We start from the raw sequence: 17,998 nt of genomic DNA, 5'->3' as shown, positions 1-17,998 counted from the left end.
CATTAAACCATACCTTGATTTTTCCATCTTGGGCCCCAGTCGCTAACATTTCTGTATCTCTGCTGAAACACATGCAGAGGACAGCATCATCCATCATCATAAAGTTATCCTGTGCCTGGTACTTAAGGTCCTAAAGGAAAAGTGATAAGCAGTTATAAAAATAACACTAACACAAAAACCTGTTACCCCAGATCTCTACAAACTCACTGAAAGTAGGAAAATGGACTGTACTTACTCTAAATCTCCAAAGCAAACAGTAGTGTCATGCAAACACATTCCTAATGAACAACTGATAATGTGGGGAATGGAGAATAAACAATTCTACACTATTCAAATGAATACTGTAAAAAATGCCAATAAAATACCCTACATTTTTTGCTTACTATATTTCTAAGCAAAATTTCCCTACAGTTTCATATTGCACATCTTTAATAAATCTGAATGTTTTAGGAGTATGTGAAAAACTTTTTTTTAAACTGTTAGCTACTTTTCCTAAAACCACATATTGACTAATTTATTTATTTGTGATGTGATGTTTCTTTTATAATTAATTATTATTCAAATCAAAGTGTTTTTTTCTAATTATAAAGTTAGACTGCTTCATGTTTTTAAAAAAGGAAACTATAAAGAAATGTATCAAGTATTTATAAACTGTGAAAACATATAAAAGTGAAAATTATTCACAAATCCACTGCCCAAGGAGTGGAATTTAGTGCTCTGTGATAAAGACAACATTTTAAATTAGTAGACAGTCAGTAAATAGCTATTTGGGGAAAAAATTAAGTTAGATCTACAATTTTATCCCCCTAAACAAATTCCAGATGGATAAAAAATTAAACATAAAATGAAACAAAAGTACCAGAAGAAAAGATGAGTATGATGATACAAAAAATTTTTAGGTTACAAAGCAAAATCATAAGCAAAGGCAAAAGGCAAAAGTCAAAATTTAAAAATATTTTTAATACATATTACAAATCCATAAGGAACAATCCAAAAGAAAAAGGGCCAAGGAGATGAACAGATTTCATGGGACAGGAAATATTAGTGGCTTTTCATATATAAAAAGATACTCTATTCATAATAGGAGACACACAATTAGTACTATAATTAGGTTAAACTGGAAACAGTAAGTAATTGCTTACATCTACCTACAATATTCCAGGAAGATTACATAGGAAACTGGTAACCCTGGCTAGAACAAGGAAGAAAACTGACCAACTGAGGAACAAGAGTGGGAGTAAGGCTCTTTACTGAATAATTTTTCTATTTCATAAACTGTTGCATCACATATACATACTACCCATCTAAAAAATAAATTCAAATTGTATAAATGACATAATTATGTTATTATAGAGAATTCTCACACTAGAAAAGTGAATATATTTTAATATTTTACCTTTCTGATTTTTCCGGTCGTAAAGTTCCATACTTCAATGAATCCATCAACAGACCCAGTGACCAGATACTGACCATCTGGAGAAAATCGAGCACACTCCACATGTGATTTCTGACCAAACTGTTTCAAATGAAACAATGAAACAGACACATTTTTATCTAGTGGCCTTAAAACAATTCCTATTTAACTTTCTGAGAAACACTACCCTAGCTTAAAGTCACAGCTAGTCTACATTATGTGGGATTGGAGAGGCACTTCTGTATACCTGGATACAGAGATATAGTGGAAAATTTTTCTCTGATCAGTTTTATATCTAGGATTTCAGCTGAACACTAGCTTTTTAATGTGAAGCTGGTATTTTCAAAGAAAAGTGGAAAAACTGTTTTACTACATGGGACTTAGAACAAATAATCCTGTTAACTCAAACAATATGTAATTTAACAGAAATTACCCACTGTTAGAATGACTTTCACACTGAACTTAAAATGGCTTAATATGTTCCTGTTGTGCATCTGCACTGTAGAAAAAAATTCATTTTTTTCAAATTGTCTGTTTTCCTATATTTTATAAATAAATTTTCCATCACTGTTCCTTCTCATCACTTTCATTTTCAATCAAATGATAATGTGCGGCTAACTCTAGAACTAGTTAAAGCTGATAAGATTGTTTGCCTCAGCATTAACCAGTAATGATGCTCCCAGTAACAGATAAAAACTATTACAGAACAGTAGCCAGATAAGAACAGGGAATAGCTCTATTATGAACCTCATTTTAAACACCAAAAAAGGAAAGTGTTTTTAACAGAAAATCTTAGCCCAGCAGCATAATTACAGTGGATTTTATTTGTCTCAAGGCTTCAGCCAGGGTAAAAAAAGGTGCTGCTCAAAAGTATCTGTACATGCAAGTTAGAACACATAACCCAGGAGAGACAAATGCAGAGCACTAGCCAAAGTTAAAGATTTGAGGAATATGAAATATTTTTTAAATCATACATTCAGTGAGAACACAACCCAGAGAGAAATTATAATGTAAAGGAGATGAAGCAGCAAATATGCTTGTAATTCTCAGGGTTGCAGCAATTACTTGATTGTGTATTTTCCTAAAAAAGTCTCAGATTTTAAAAAATAAAGAGCCAGTCATAAAATGCTAAAATTATTTTCCTCAAACACCACACAAGCCTACTCCACACTCCATGCCTGAATACTCTGCCTGACACGTAGAAGGCAAAAACACCAATGCTAAATAGGACAAATACAGAAAGTTCATAGACCTAGGCTTAAACAAAGGGCTAACCATTCTTCCAAATGCAGGATTCTTTGGAGGAAGTGCAAAGGCAAATGATGGGCCAAATGTCAAATGTATATCCACTGGACTATACATTTGAGGTGTGCCACAGGAGAACCCCAGCAGTTACCAGCAGCACCCTAAATACCATCAGAACTGGAGAACCATGCCTCCTGGCACAGGCTGACTGAGCAAGTACATGTTGAGTCCTTAACAAATGATTACCATCAGTTTGAGTGTCTAAGGATTGTACCTTAATATGCCTGCTCAACTGTGTAGGAAACTTTTCTTCTTCCACATCTTTCACAGCTGCTTTGCCTCGGAACAAATCTATGGTCATGCCAGGAGGAAGCAACCCCTGGTGCTGCTGCCACTTCAGTGCCTATGAGAAAGGAAATGCACAGTAATCCATGTGGGTGCCTTTGAGATCTGGTCCTGACTGCTCAGACAAAGCCACGCCAAAAAGGATGAGGTTCACAGGACATGGTGAGCCCTCCCCACCCAGTCATTGTTGGTTATCCAAACAAAACATACTCTGGGATACTCTGTATGCCCTAGGAACACAGGCTGATCTCAGGGTGGAAGGGAACTCTGAGAGCCAAAAAAGCTGCAATTATACTGTATGTAAAATTTCATATACTCCTGTTTTCACCTATCATCAATCATGCTATGATACAACTTTTCAATGGCTGTAAAATATATCCTATCTGATGGTGTTTAACAGTTTATTTAATTAATATACTAATAGACATTTACACTGCTTCCAATTTTCACTCACCTAAATAATGCTGCAACAAACATCTTTGGACATAAGGCTTTTTTTATTTAGGGGATAGTCTCCCCTTAGAATAGATTCCTAAAAGAAATACTGAATACAAAAAGAATATGAATGTCTCCCTGTGTGGCCCCGGAGGATGGCTGGTTGGCCGGAGACGGGTGGGATTCCTCGGGGGAGGAACAGCCTGGGACGGGCATGGTCGCGGGGGGGCCATCGGGTGGGAAGTTGGGGATCGGCAGTGGTGGGGCTTGGAACCTCACCCCCCCTATTTTGGGGGAGATCTTCTGCATCCGTGGATGTTTTGATGCCCTTGTCTAGCTTGGGTTAATACATGGTCTGCGGGCACACACCTGATCATCTACAATTGCTCTCTTACAACACTAAACTATGTTTTCTGCCTTTGTCTTGCGTCTGCCTACCACTTCAGCATTTTATAAAAATAAAAATAATAATAATAAAGGGAGAAAGGTGAGATCCACATATAAATCAAGTATAAAAGTCAAACAAATATTCATATTTGACCTGATTGTTTATAATTCATAATGTGTGATCAAGACCGAAGGTTTCTGTGATGAATGCCCTTGTACTGTTCACCATGTAAGAACTTATTCACTATGTGGGAATTCGTTCACCATGTGAGAACTTGTTTGTTGTGCTTCAGAAGATAGGAGACTGATGAGAATTGGGCTTGGGATGGATTAATGATTGTGCATTGAGCATTGACCCCCCTATACAGAATTTTGTTGTTGTTGACAGCCATTTGATTAATAAATATGAGAGATGCCCTCTCAAAAAAAAGAATATGAATGGTTAAAACTCTTGGTAAGTACTACTCAGCCATTTTCCCAAAACAGTTGTTTTTACAACTCCAACAGCATTCACAACTGCATTAAATAGAGTGAAAAAATCATGGACTTCAGAGACAGATGGTCCTATACTAGATCATTTGCCAGTTTTGACTTCCAATTTTGCCAGGCAAAAAGTCAAGAAAAAAGCCTGATTTCTAGAGCTGCTAAAAGCATTAAAAAATAAGTTATGTAAAATCTATATGGCAGGTACATAATATAGTTTATTCCTTTCCCCTTTGTTATATCAAGAAAATTCAACAATTCTGGATATCATTTTAAAACTCTACTATTTTAATAAGTGGACAGTTATTCCCTGCTTTAGTCAATTCTCTGATTAATGAACATGAACTTTTCTCCACATTTATTAACTAGATATATTTCCTCTTCAGTTTATTGCTTATTCATGTTCTTTGCTCACTTACCTATTGCAGCCTTATTTTTTTCTTATCAATTTGTATCTGTGTGATCAAGGTATTTGTTGTTTGTGTTTGCTGAAAAGAACTTTTTCCAATCTGCCTATTTTTGATGAAAGCTCTATAGGTTTCTTTTTATCCTAAGTTAAAATATTACATGATAAAACTTGTTGATCTTTACCTTGGTGTTTACTCCCTAATTATAGGAACCCCATTCCTATCAGAAGATTTGATATGCTATGCTATTTTCTAGTTTTTCTATTTTATTAAAATACATAACTTTTAATCTACCTGAAACTGCTGCACTGTGGCCAGGAACCAGGAAAGACCTCTGTCCTCCTATGAGGTACCAGCGCCGCATGCCTGTGACCCCCGCCATCGCTCTAGTCCAGGTGGAGGGCAGCCCTGCCTACAGCAGCTTAGGGACTGAACGCAGAGGCTGCCTCTTGCACACAGCCCACTGGCTCTGACAGCAGAGGCTGGCGCCAAAGCCAGGTGTCAGGAAACAGCATAGACACTGACACTGCTCACCTGCAACTACTACCATTGCTCCTGGTGCTGGGCAGCTCCGAAGACCAGAGCATCTAGGCACTAGAGGGTGCCACCTACACAAACCTAATATTTCTCATTAGCCAAGAGGATTATAAAAAGGCAGAAGAACCTTGTTCAATCCAAAATCCCCCCCAAACACCAGAAAGAGGGCTCAATGAAACTGAAACCACCTATCTTCCTGAAAAAGAATTAAAAGTAAAAGCCATAATTGGATTAAACATGGCGGAATGAGAGGTGAGACAGAGGCTACCTCCTAAAACCGCATATAATTAATACAACTAATCCTGAAAGAGCAACAGGAAAGAGGGCTGTGTCAAACTGCATACACCTGTTCCTCAAGGAACAGGGTAACGTACCAAAGCTGTGGCCCGGTGGGACCCAAGCCCTTCCCCCACCCCAGCTCACCGGAGGAAGGTAGAGAAATGGAGCAGAGAGGGGGTGGAAGGCCTGGGACCACTGAATACCTAACTCCAGAGATCTGCTCTGGGAGAACAAACCTACATTTCATGGTGCTTTGATGATACTCTCATGATAAGGGGATTGAAAAGCTAAGACCAGCAGAATTCCTAAAGAGACTGAGATTCCAGCTGCTTGTGGAAAGCAGGGATCCATATCTGGCTGCTCTGAACAAAAGAAAGGCGGGCAGTCTGAGAGACTTCCTAACAAGGAAGCTTGTAGCAAAAGGGCTGCTAAAGGGGCAAGGACTGCACAGAGCTTACTGCTCAGGAGAAAGGATAGGTAGACAAAATGGTCCAGGTGCACTCTGCCCAGCAGGTTGGGAGCTTTCACGATTTTCAGGTGCTCCAGCTCCTTGGCTGGCTACACAGCTCCAAGGACCTGCTCTGTGACAGACAGCCTACTGTGTCTTTCTCCAGGCCAGGCCCACCTGGCTCACAAACCAGCAAACCCTACCCTGGCATTAGGCCAGCCAGAGGGAAGATCTGTCTACAGCAACTACAAACACAAAGCACAGAGGCTTATACCTGTGTGCTCAGCCCACTGGTTCAAGCAGTGGAGACAGGCATAGCAGCCAGGAAGCAGAAAACAGCTCTTTCCTCCCTCAGGCACCAATACTGCTCCCCTGTAACCTCAGACATTGCTAAAGGGGCTGAGCAGCTCCAGAGAGCAGAGTTTCTGGACACTAGAGGGCGCCATATACAAATATGAAATGCCAAAGGAACCTGGCTCAAAGTAAAATTATTAATACAACTCCTGAGAAAGATGACATCAACCTCATGAATCTCCCTGAAAGGGCGTTCAAAATAAAAATCATTAACGTGCTCATGGAGGTATGGAAAGATATTCAAGAACTCAGGAATGAATTCCGGTCAGAGATCCAATCATTGAAGAGCACAATGGAGGGTATTAAAAGCAGACTAGATACGATGGAGGAGACGAGACGATAAATGAAATAGAAACTAGAGAAGAGGAATACAAAGAAGCTGAGGCACAGAGAGAAAAAAGGATCTCTAAGAATGAAAGAATATTGAGAGAACTGTGTGACCAATCCAAACGGAACAATATTGCATTATAGGGGTACCAGAAGGGTGGAGCCAAGATGGCGGCATTAGTAGAGCAGCAGAAATCTCCTCCCAAAACCATATATATTTTTGAAAATTCAACAATTACAACTATCCCTAAAAGAGAGACCAGAAGATACAAGACAACAGCCAGGCTACATCTACACCTGCGAGAACCTGCACGTCGCGAAGGGGGTAAGATACAAGCCGCAGCCCAGCAGGACCTGAGCACCCCTTACTCCAGCTCCCAGCAGGAGGAGAGGAGTCGGAGAGGGGAGGGAGAGGGAGCCCAGAACTGCTAAACACCCAGCCCTAGCCATCCGCACAGGGAGTGCAAACACACAGTGAGTGGGGTGCTGGATACTAGAGAAACGGGACAGTAAAACCTGCGAGTGGGTCCCTGCAGCCACTGTCCCTGGGACAAAGAAAAGCGAGTGCTTTTTGAAAGACTTAAAGGGAACAGGGACCCCACAGCTGGACAGAAACATCCCAGGACATTTAGCCCAGCAGCTGGGAATCCCGGGGAACTCCGGGTGCCCTAACCCCCTGGGCGGCAGCACAGCTTGGAGGACCCTCACGGAGATAAACAGCCTCCCTCCCGTTACCCCTCCAACACCGCTCCGCCATAGTGGAGCAGCAGCCTGAGGCAGCAGGGCAGAGCTTCTTTCACAGCAGCTGGGCAAGAATTAGAAACCCTGTCTGTGCGCAGCTGCCGAGCACAAGCCGCTGGGGGTCGCTGTTCTCCTAGGAGAGAAAGGCCACAACTAGCAAGAAGGGATGTTCTCCCAACCAACACATGTGCCAGCTTTCCACAACTACCTCTATTGCCATGAAAAGGCAGAAGAATTTGGTACAGACCAGATTAACCCAGACATCCTCCCCTGAGAAAGAATCTGGGAAGATAGACCTAATCAATCACCCTGAAAAAGAATTCAAACTAAAGGTCATAACGATGCAGATGGAGCTGCAGAGAAATATGCAAGAGCTAAGGGATGACGTCCGGAAGGAGATTACAGAAATGAAACAATCTCTGGAAGGATTTATAAGCAGAATGGATAAGATGCAAGAGGCCATTGATGGAATAGAAACCAGAGAACAGGAACGCATAGAAGCTGACGCAGAGAGAGATAAAAGGATACCCAGGAATGAATCAATATCAAGAGAACTGTGTGACCAATCCAAAAGGAACAATATTCGCATTATAGGGGTACAAGAAGAAGAGAGAGAAAAAGGGATAGAAAGTGTATTTGAAGAAATAATTGCTGAAAACTTCCCCAAACTGGGGGAGGAAATAATCGTTCAGACTGCAGAAGTACACGGAAATCCCAACAGAAGGGACCCAAGGAGGAAAACACCAAGACAGATAATAAGTAAAATGGGAAAGATCAAGGACAAGAACAGAGTTTTAAAGGCAGCTAGAGAGAGGAAAAAAGGTCACCTACAAAGGAAAACCCATCAGGCTATCATCACATTTCTCAATAGAAACCTTACAGGCCAGAAGAGAATGGCATGATATATTTAATGCAATGAAACAGAAGGGCCTTGAACCAAGAATACTGTACCCAGCATGATTTTCATTTAAATATGAAGGAGGGATTAAACAATTCCCAGACAAGCAAAAGTTGAGGGAATTTGCCTCCCACAAACCACCTCTACAGGGTATTTTAGAGGGACTGCTCTAGATGGGAGCACTCCTAAGGCTAAACAGATGTCACCAGAGAAAATAAAATCACAGCAAAGAAAGCAGATGAATCAAATACTAAAGGCAAAAAATAAAATCAACTACCTACAAAAGCAGTCAAAGGCAACACAAAAGAGCACAGAATAAAACACCCAACATATAAAGAATGGAGGAGGAGGAATAAGAAGGGAGAGAAATAAAGAATCACCAGACAGTGTCTATGATAGCTCAATAAACGAGTTAAGTTAGACAGTAATATACTAAAGAAGCTAACCTTAAACCTTTGGCAACCAGGAATCTAAAGCCTGCCATGGCAATAAGTACATATCTTTCAATAATCACCCTAAATGTAAATGGACTGAATGCACCAATCAAAAGACACAGAGTAATAGAATGGATAAAAAAGCAAGATCTATCTATATGCTGCTTACAAGAGACCCACCTCAAACCCAAAGACATGCACAGACTAAAAGTCAAGGGATGGAAAAAGATATTCCATGCAAACAACAGGGAGAAAAAAACAGGTGTTGCAGTACTAGTATCAGACAAAATAGACTTCAAAATAAAGAAAATAACAAGAAATAAAGAAGGACATTACATAATGATAAAGTGGTACCAGAAGAAGAAAAGAGAGAAAAAAGGATAGAAAGTGTTGAGGAGGCAATTGCTGAAAACTTCCCCAATCTGGGGAAGGAGATAGTCTCTCAAACCTTGGAGATCCACAGATATCCCATCACAAGGGACCTAAGGAAGACAACACAAGACATATAGTAATTAAAATGGCAAAGATCAAGCATAAGGACAGACTACTAAAAGCAGCTAGAGAGAGAAATAAGATCACATACAAAGGAAAGCCCATTAGGCTATCATCAGACTTCTCAGCATAAACCTTATAGGCCACAAGGGAGAGGCATGATGTATTTAATGCAATGAAGCAGAAGGGCCTTGAACCAGGATTACTTTATCCGGCAAGATTATCATTTAAATTTCAAGGAAGGATTAAACAGTTTCCAGATTAGCAAAAGCTGAGAGAATTTACCTCACACAAACCATCTCTACAGTGTATTTTGGAGGGACTGCTATAGATGGAGGTGTTCCTAAGGTTTAATAGCTGTCAGAAGAGGTAATAAAACCACAGTAAAGAAAGTAGAACAGCGAATTACTAAGCAAATGCAAAATCAAATTAACTATCCCCAAAATTAATCAAGGGATAGACAAAGAATACAGAATATGATACCTAATATGTAAAGAATGGAGGAGGAAGAAAAAGGAGAAGAAAAAGAAAAGAACCTTTAGATTGTATTTGTAATAGCATATTAAGTGAGTTAAGTTAGACTCTTAGATAGTAAGGAAGTTAACCTTGAAATTTTGATAACCACCAATCTAAAGCCTGAAATGGCAATAAGTACATACCTATCGATAATCACCCTAAATGTAAATGCACTGAATGCACCAATGAAAGGACATAGAGTCACTGAATGGATAAAAAAATAAGACCCGTCTATATGCTGCCTACAAAAGACTCACTTCAAACACAAAGACATATACAGACTAAAAGTGAAGGAATGGAAAAAGATATTTCATGCAACAAATAGGGAGAAAAAAGCAGTAGTTGCACTACTCATATCAGGCAAAATAGACATCAAAACAAAGAAAGTCACAAGAGAAAAAGGACATTACATAATGATAAAAGGGTCTATCCAACAAGAAGATATAACCATTGTAATTACCTGTGTGCCCAACACAGGAGCACCTACATACGTGAAACAAATATAGAATGCAATGCATTCATTCTAGGAGACTTTAGCACTACACTCAGGCTGAAGGTAAGATCAACCAGACAGAAAATAAGTAAGGACACAGAGGGACTGAACAACACATTAGAACAGATGGACCTAACCGACATCTACAGAACTCTACACCCAAAAGCAGCAGAATACACATTCTTCTCAAGTGCACATGGAACATTTTCAGAAATAAATCATATACTAGGCCACAAAAAGAGCCTCAGTACAATCAAAAAGATTGAAATTGCACCAACCAGTTTCTCAGACCACAAAGGTATGAAACCAGAAATAAATTAGGCAAAGAAAATGAACAATCCCACAAACACATGGAGACTTAACAACATGCTCCTAAATAACCAATGGATCGATGACCAAATAAAAACAGAGATCAAGCAATATATGGAGACAAATGACAACAATAATTGAACACTGCAATATCTGTGGGATGCAACGAAGGCCATGCTAAGAGGAAAGTATATTGCAATACAGGCCTACCACAGGAAAGAACAATCCCATATGAGCGGTTTAAACTCACAATTAACAAAACTAGAAAAAGAAGAACAAAGGAGGCCCAAAGTCACTAGAAGGAGAGACATAATAATGATTAGAGCAGAAATAAATCAAGAAAAATAAAACAATAGAAAGAATCAATGAAAGAAAGAGCTGGTTCTTTAAGAAAATAAACAAAATAGATAAACCCTTATCCAGACTTATCATGAAAAAAACAGAGTCTACTCACATAAACAGAATTAGAAATGAGAAAGGAAAAATTACTACGGACTCCACAGAAACACAAAGAATTATAAGAGAATACTATGAAAAATTATATGCTAACAAACTGGAAAACCTAAAAGAAATGGACAACTTTCTTGAAAAATACAACCTTCCAAGGTTGACCCAGGAAGAAACACAAAATGTGAACAGACCAATTACTAGCAAGGAAATTCAACTGGTAATCAAAAACCTAGCTAAGAACAAAAACCCTGGACCAGGTGGCTTCACCACTGAACTTTATCAAACATTTGGTGAAGACCTAATACCCACTCTCCTTAAAGTTTTCCAAAGAGTAGAAGAAGAGGGAATACTCCCAAACTCATTCTTTGAGGCCTGCATCACTCTAATACCAAACCCAGGAAAAGACGCCACACAAAAAGAAAATTACAGACCAATATCCTTGATGAACATAGATGCAAAAATACCCAACAGAACATTAGCAAACCGAATTCAAAAATACATCAAAAAGATCATCCATCATGATCAAGTAGGATTTATTCCAGGGATGCAAGGATGGTACAACATTCGAAAATCCATCAACATCATCCACCACATCAACAAAAAGAAGGACAAAAACCACATGATCATCTCCATAGATGCTGAAAAAGCATGTGACAAAATTCAACATCCATTCATTATAAAAACTCTCAACAAAATGGGTACGAGGGCAAGTAACTCAACATAATAAAGGCTATATATGACAAACCCACAGCCAACATCATACTTAACAGCAAGAAGCTAAAAGCTTCTCCTTTAAGATCGGGAAAAAGACAAGGATGCCCACTCTCCCAACTTCTATTCAACATAGTAATGGAAGTCCTAGCCACAGCAATCAGACAACACAAAGAAATAAAAGGTATCCAGATTGATAAGGAAGAAGTTGAACTGTCCCTGTCTGCAGATGACATGATATTGTACATAAAAAACCTTAAAGAATCCACTCCAAAAGTACTAGATCTAATATCTGAATTCAGCAAAGTTGCAGGATACAAAATTAATACACAGAAATCTGTGGCTTTCCTAAACGCTAACAATAAACTAGCAGAAAGAGAAATCAGGAAAACAATTCCATTCACAGTTGCAACAAAAAGAATAAAATACTTAGGAATAAACCTAACCAAGGAAGTGAAAGACCTATATCCTGAAAACTACAAGACACTCATGAGAGAAATTAAAGACGATACCAACAAATGGAAACACATCCCGTGCTCATGGATAGGAAGAATTAATATTGTCAAAATGGCCATCCTGCCTAAAGCAATCTATAGATTTAACGCAATTCCTATCAAAATATCAACAGCATTCTTCAACGAATTAGAGCAAATAGGTCTAAAACTCATACGAACCACAAAAGACCACGAATAGCAAAAGAATTCCTGAGAAGAAAGAATAAAGCTGGAGGGATAAGCTCCCCAATTTCAAGCTCTACTACAAAGCCACAGTAATCAAGACAATTTGGTACTGGCACAAAAACAGACCCATAGACCAAAGGAATAAACTAGAGAGCCCTGATATAAACCCAACCATACATGGTCAATTAATATATGATAAAGGAGCCATGGACAGACAATGGGGAAATGACAGCCTCTTCAACAACTGGTGTTGGCAAAACTGGACAGCTACATGTAAGAGAGTGAAACTGGATTACTGTTTAACCCCACACTCAAAAGCAACCTCGAAATGGATCAAAGACCTGAATGTAAGTCATGAAACCATAAAACTTTGAGAAGAGAACATAGGCAAAAATCTGCTGAATATAAGTATGAGCAACTTCTTTCTGAACACATCTCCTCACGCAAGGGAAACAAAAGCAAAAATGAACTCATGGGACTACATCAAACTAAAAAGTTTCTGTACGGCAAAGGACACCATCAATAGAACAAAAAGGCATCCTACAGTATGGGAGAATGTATTTATAAATGACATATCCGACAAAGGGTTAACATCCAAAATATATAAAGAACTTACATGCCTCAGCACCAAAAAAGCAAATAACCCAATTAACAAATGGGCAGAGGATATGAAGAAACAGTTCTCCAAAGAAGAAATTCAGATGGCCAGTAGATACATGAAAAGATGCTCCACATCACTAATCATCAGGGAAATGCAAATTAAAACCACAATGAGATATCACCTAACACCAGGAAGGATGGCCAGCATCAAAAAGACTAAGAACAACAAATGCTGGCAAGGATGTGGTGAAAGGGGAACCCTCCTACATCGCTGGTGGGAATGTAAGCTAGTTCAACCATTGTGGAAAGCAATATGGAGGTTCCTCAAAAACTCAAAATAGAAATACCATTTGACCCAGGAATCCTACTCATTGGATTTTATCCAAAGAATCCAACTTCTCAGATTCAAAAAGACATACGCACCCCTATGTTTATCACAGCACTTTTTACTATAGCCAAGATATGGAAGCAACCTAAGTGTCCATCAGTAGATGAATGGATAAAGAAGATGTGGTTCATATACACAATGGAATACTATTCAGCCATAAGAAACAAACAAATCCTATCATTTGCAACAACATGGATGGAGCTGGAGGACATTATGCTCAGTGAAATAAGCCAGGTGGAGAAAGACAAGTACCAAATGATTTCCCTCATTTGTGGAGTATAACAATGAAGGAAAACTGAAGGGAAAAATGGCAGCAGACTCAGAGACTCCAAGAAGGGACTAGTGGTAGTTACCAAAGGAGAGGGTGGGTGGGGAGGGAGGGAGAAGGGGATTGAGGGTTATTATGTTTACTACACATGGTGTGAGGGATCACGGGGAAAACAGTGTAGCAGAGAGAAGGCAAGTAGTGATTCTGTGGCATCCTACTACACTGATGGACAGTGACTGCATAGGGGTATGGGTAGGGACTTGATAATATGGGTAAATGTAGCAACCACATTGTTTTTTCATGTGAAACCTTCATAAGAGTGTGCATCAATAATACCTCAATAAAAAATAAAAAATTAAAAATTAAAGCCATAAGCATACTAATGGAGCTACAGAAAAATACTCAAGAGCTAATTCAGGAGGGAGACAGACACCTTGAAAAACAAAGTAGCTGAAATGAAACATACAATGGAGGGATTTAAAAGCAGATTAGATGAGGTAGAAGAGACGGGAAATGGAATAGAAATTGGAGAACAGAAATACAATGAAGCTGAGGCACAGAGAGAAAAAAAACATGTCTAGGAATGAAAGAATATTAAGAGAACTGTGTGACCAATACAAACAGAACAATATTCACATTATAGGGGAACCAGAAGAAAGAGAAAAAGGGGTAGAAAGTGTCTTTGAAGAAATAATTGCTGAAAACTTTCCCAATTGGAGAAGGAAATAGTCTCTCAGGCCATGGAAGTCCACAGATGTCCCAACACAAGGAACCCAAGGAACACAACAACAAGACATACAATAATTAAAATGGCAAAGATCAAGGACAAGGAGACAGCATTAAAAGCAGCCAGAGAGAAAAGATCACCAACAAAGGAAACCCACCAGGCTACCATCAGACTTCTCAGCATAAACAATACAAGTCAGAAGGGAGTGGCATGATATAGTCAATGCAATGAAACAAAAGGGCCTCAAACCAAGAATACTCTATCTGGTAAGATTATCATTCAAAATTAAACAATTTTCAGATAAGCAAAAGTTGAGGGAATTTACCTTCCACAAACTGTCTCTACAGTGGGTTTCGGAGGGACTCCTATAGATAGAAGTGCACCTAAGGCTAAACAGCTGTCACCACAGAAAATAAAACCACAGCAAAGGAAGTAGACCAATTAATTACTAAGCAAATGCAAAATTAAATCAACTACTCACAAAGGCAGTCAAGTGATAGACAAAGGGCACAGAATATGACACCTAACATATAAAGAGTGCAGGAGGAACAAAAAGAAGGGAGAAAAAAAATAAGAATCTTCATGTTGTGTCTATAATAGAGTAATAAGCAACATAAGTTAAGACTGTTAGATAGTAAAGAAACTGCCCTTGAACCTTTGGTAACCACGAATCCAAAGCCTGCAATAGCAATAACTACATATCTATTTACAATCACCCTAAATGTAAATGCACTGAATGCACCAATCAAAAGACACAGAGTCACTGCATGGATAAGAAAACAAGACCCGTCTATATGCTGCCTAAAAGAGACTCACTTCAAACCCAAAGACATACACAGACTAAAAGTAAAGAGATGGAAAAAGATACTTCACGCAACTAAAAGGGAGAGAAAAAGCAGGAGTTGCAGTACTTGTATCAGATAAAATATACTTCAAAACAAAGAAAGTAACAAGAGACAAAGAAGAACACTACATAATGATAAAGAGGTCAGTGCAACAAGAGGATATAACATTATTAAAAATCTATGCACCCAACAAAGGAGCACCTACATATGTGAAACAAATACTAACAGAATTAAAGGGGGAAATAGAATGCACTGTGTTCATTTTAGGAGACTTCAACACACCACTCACTCCAAAGGACAGATCAACCAGACAGAAAATAAACAAGGAGATAGAGGCACTGAACAACACATTAGAACAGATGGACCTAACCAACATCTACAGAACCAACATCCACACAAAAGCAGCAGGATACACATTCTTCTCAAGTGCACATGGAACATTTTCCACAATAGAACACATACTAGGCCACAAAAAGAACCTCAGTAAATTCAAAGATTGATATTGTATCAACCAACTTCTCAGATCACAAAGGTATAAAACTAGAAATAAATTGTACAAAGAAAACAAAAAGGCTCACAAACACATTGAGGCTTAACAACATGCTCCTAAATAATCAATGGATCAATGACCAAATTAAAACAGATCAAGAAATATATGGAGACAAATGAAAACAACAGCACAACGCCACAACTTCTGTGGGATGCAGCAAAGGCAGTTCTAAGAGGAAAGTATATAGCAATCCAGGCCTATTTAAAGGAAGAACAATCCTGAATGAATTGTCTAAATTCACAATTATTAAAACTGGAAAAAGAAGAACAAATGAGGCCCAAAGTCAGTAGAAGGAGAGATATAATAAAGATCAGAGGAGAAATAAATAAAATCGAGAAGAATAAAACAATAGAAAGAATAAATGAAACCAAGAGCTGGTTCTTCAAGAAAATAAACAAAATAGATAAACCCCTAGCCAGACTTATCAAGAAAAAAAGAGAATCTACACAGAAACAGAATCAGAAATAAGAAAGGAAAAATCACTACAGACACCACTGAAATACAAATTATTAAAGAATACTATGAAAAATACATGACAACAAGTTGTAATTTAGAAGAAATGGACAGCTTTGTAGAAAAATACAACTTTCCATGACTGACCCAGGAAGAAATAGAAAATCTGAACAGACAAATTACAAGCAATGAAATTGAATTGGTAATCAAAAAAACTACCCAAGAACAAAACTCCCAGACAAGATAACTTCACTGCTGAATTTTATCAGAAATTTAGAGAAGACCTAATACCCATCCTCCTTAAAGTTTTCCAAAAAGCAGAAAAGGAGGGAATACTTCCAAACTAATTCTATGAAGCCAGCATCACTCTAATACCAAAACCAAGCAAAGAAACCACAAAAAAATGAAAATTACAGACTAATATCCCTGATGAACATACATGCAAAAATACCCAACAAAACATTAGCAAACCGAATTCAAAAATACATTGAAAAGATCATCCATCATGATCGAGTGGGATTTATTCCAGGGATACAAGGATGGTACAATATTTGAATACCTATCAACATCATCCACTACATCAACAAAAAGAAAGACAAAAATCACATATCATCTCCACGAACGCTGAAAAAGCATTTGACCAAATTCAACACTCATTTATGATAAATACTCAACAAATTGGGTACAGACGGCAAGTACCTCAACATAATAAAAGCCATATGCAACAAATCCACAGCCGATATCATACTTAACAGTGAAAAGCTGAAAGCTTTTCCTCTAAGATCAGGAACAAGACAAGGATGCCCACTCTCCCCACTTTTACTCAACACAGTACCTAGCCATGGCAATCAGACAACACAAAGAAATGAAAGGCATCCAGATGGGTAAGGAAAAAGTCAAACTGTCACTGTTTGCAGATGACATGATACTGTACATAGAAAACCCTAAAGAATCCACCCCAAAATTACTAGAATAACTGAATTCAGCAAAGTTGCAGGATACAAAATTAATACACAGAAATCTGTTGCATTCCTACATACTACTGATGAACAAGCAGAAAGAGAAATCTAGAAAACAATTCCATTCACAATTGCATCAAAAAGAATAAAATACCTAGGAATAAACCTAACCAAGGAAGTGAAAGACCTATATCCTGAAAACTACAAGATACTTATGAGAGAAATTAAAGAAGATACTAAGAAATGGAAATACATCCCATGCTTATGGATAGTAAGAATTAATATTGTCAAAATGGCCATCCTACCTAAAGCAATCTACAGATTCAATGCAATCACTATCAAAATACAAATGACATTCTTCAACAAACTAAAGCAGAGTTCTAAAATTCATATGGAACCACAAAAGACCCTGAATAGCCACAGTAAGTCCTGAGAAGGAAGAATAAAGCTGGGGCGATTATGCTCCCCAACTTCAAGCTCTACTACAAAGCCACAGTTATCAAGACAATTTGGTACTGGCACAAAAACAGACCCATAGATTAATGGAACAGAATAGAGAGTCCAGATATAAACCCAACCATATATGGTCAATTAATATATGATAAAGGAGCCAAGGATTTACAATGGGGAAATAACAGCCTCTTCAAGAACAGATGTTGGCAAAACCAGACAGCTACATGTAAGAGAATGAAACTGGATTATTGTCTAACTCCATACACAAAAGTTAACTCGAAATGTTTAAAAGACCTGAATGTAAGTCACAAAACTATAAAACTCATAGAAGAAAACATAGGTAAAAATCTCTTGACCACTAACATGAGCA

General features: G+C 38.3%; 1 protein-coding gene across 3 annotated transcripts in view; it reads right to left on the bottom strand.

The window, feature by feature from the left end:
- SMU1 (SMU1 DNA replication regulator and spliceosomal factor) overlaps positions 1-17,998 on the bottom strand; it is a 42,981-nt gene that overhangs the window by 7,511 nt on the left and 17,472 nt on the right. For all 3 annotated transcript variants that reach the window (XM_017671550.3, XM_017671552.3, XM_017671551.3), the window contains exons 5-7: positions 2,934-3,062; positions 1,397-1,516; positions 14-130 (exon numbers count right to left, since the gene is read on the bottom strand). In XM_017671550.3, the coding sequence (XP_017527039.1) occupies positions 14-130; positions 1,397-1,516; positions 2,934-3,062 (366 nt within the window). The remainder of the gene's footprint in view (positions 1-13; positions 131-1,396; positions 1,517-2,933; positions 3,063-17,998) is intronic.

Source organism: Manis javanica, chromosome 2 (genome assembly GCF_040802235.1).
Source record: "Manis javanica isolate MJ-LG chromosome 2, MJ_LKY, whole genome shotgun sequence".
NCBI classification, from domain to species: domain Eukaryota; kingdom Metazoa; phylum Chordata; class Mammalia; order Pholidota; family Manidae; genus Manis; species Manis javanica.
Note: the sequence above shows the minus strand (reverse complement) of the source record. Positions and strands in the feature narration are given on the sequence as shown.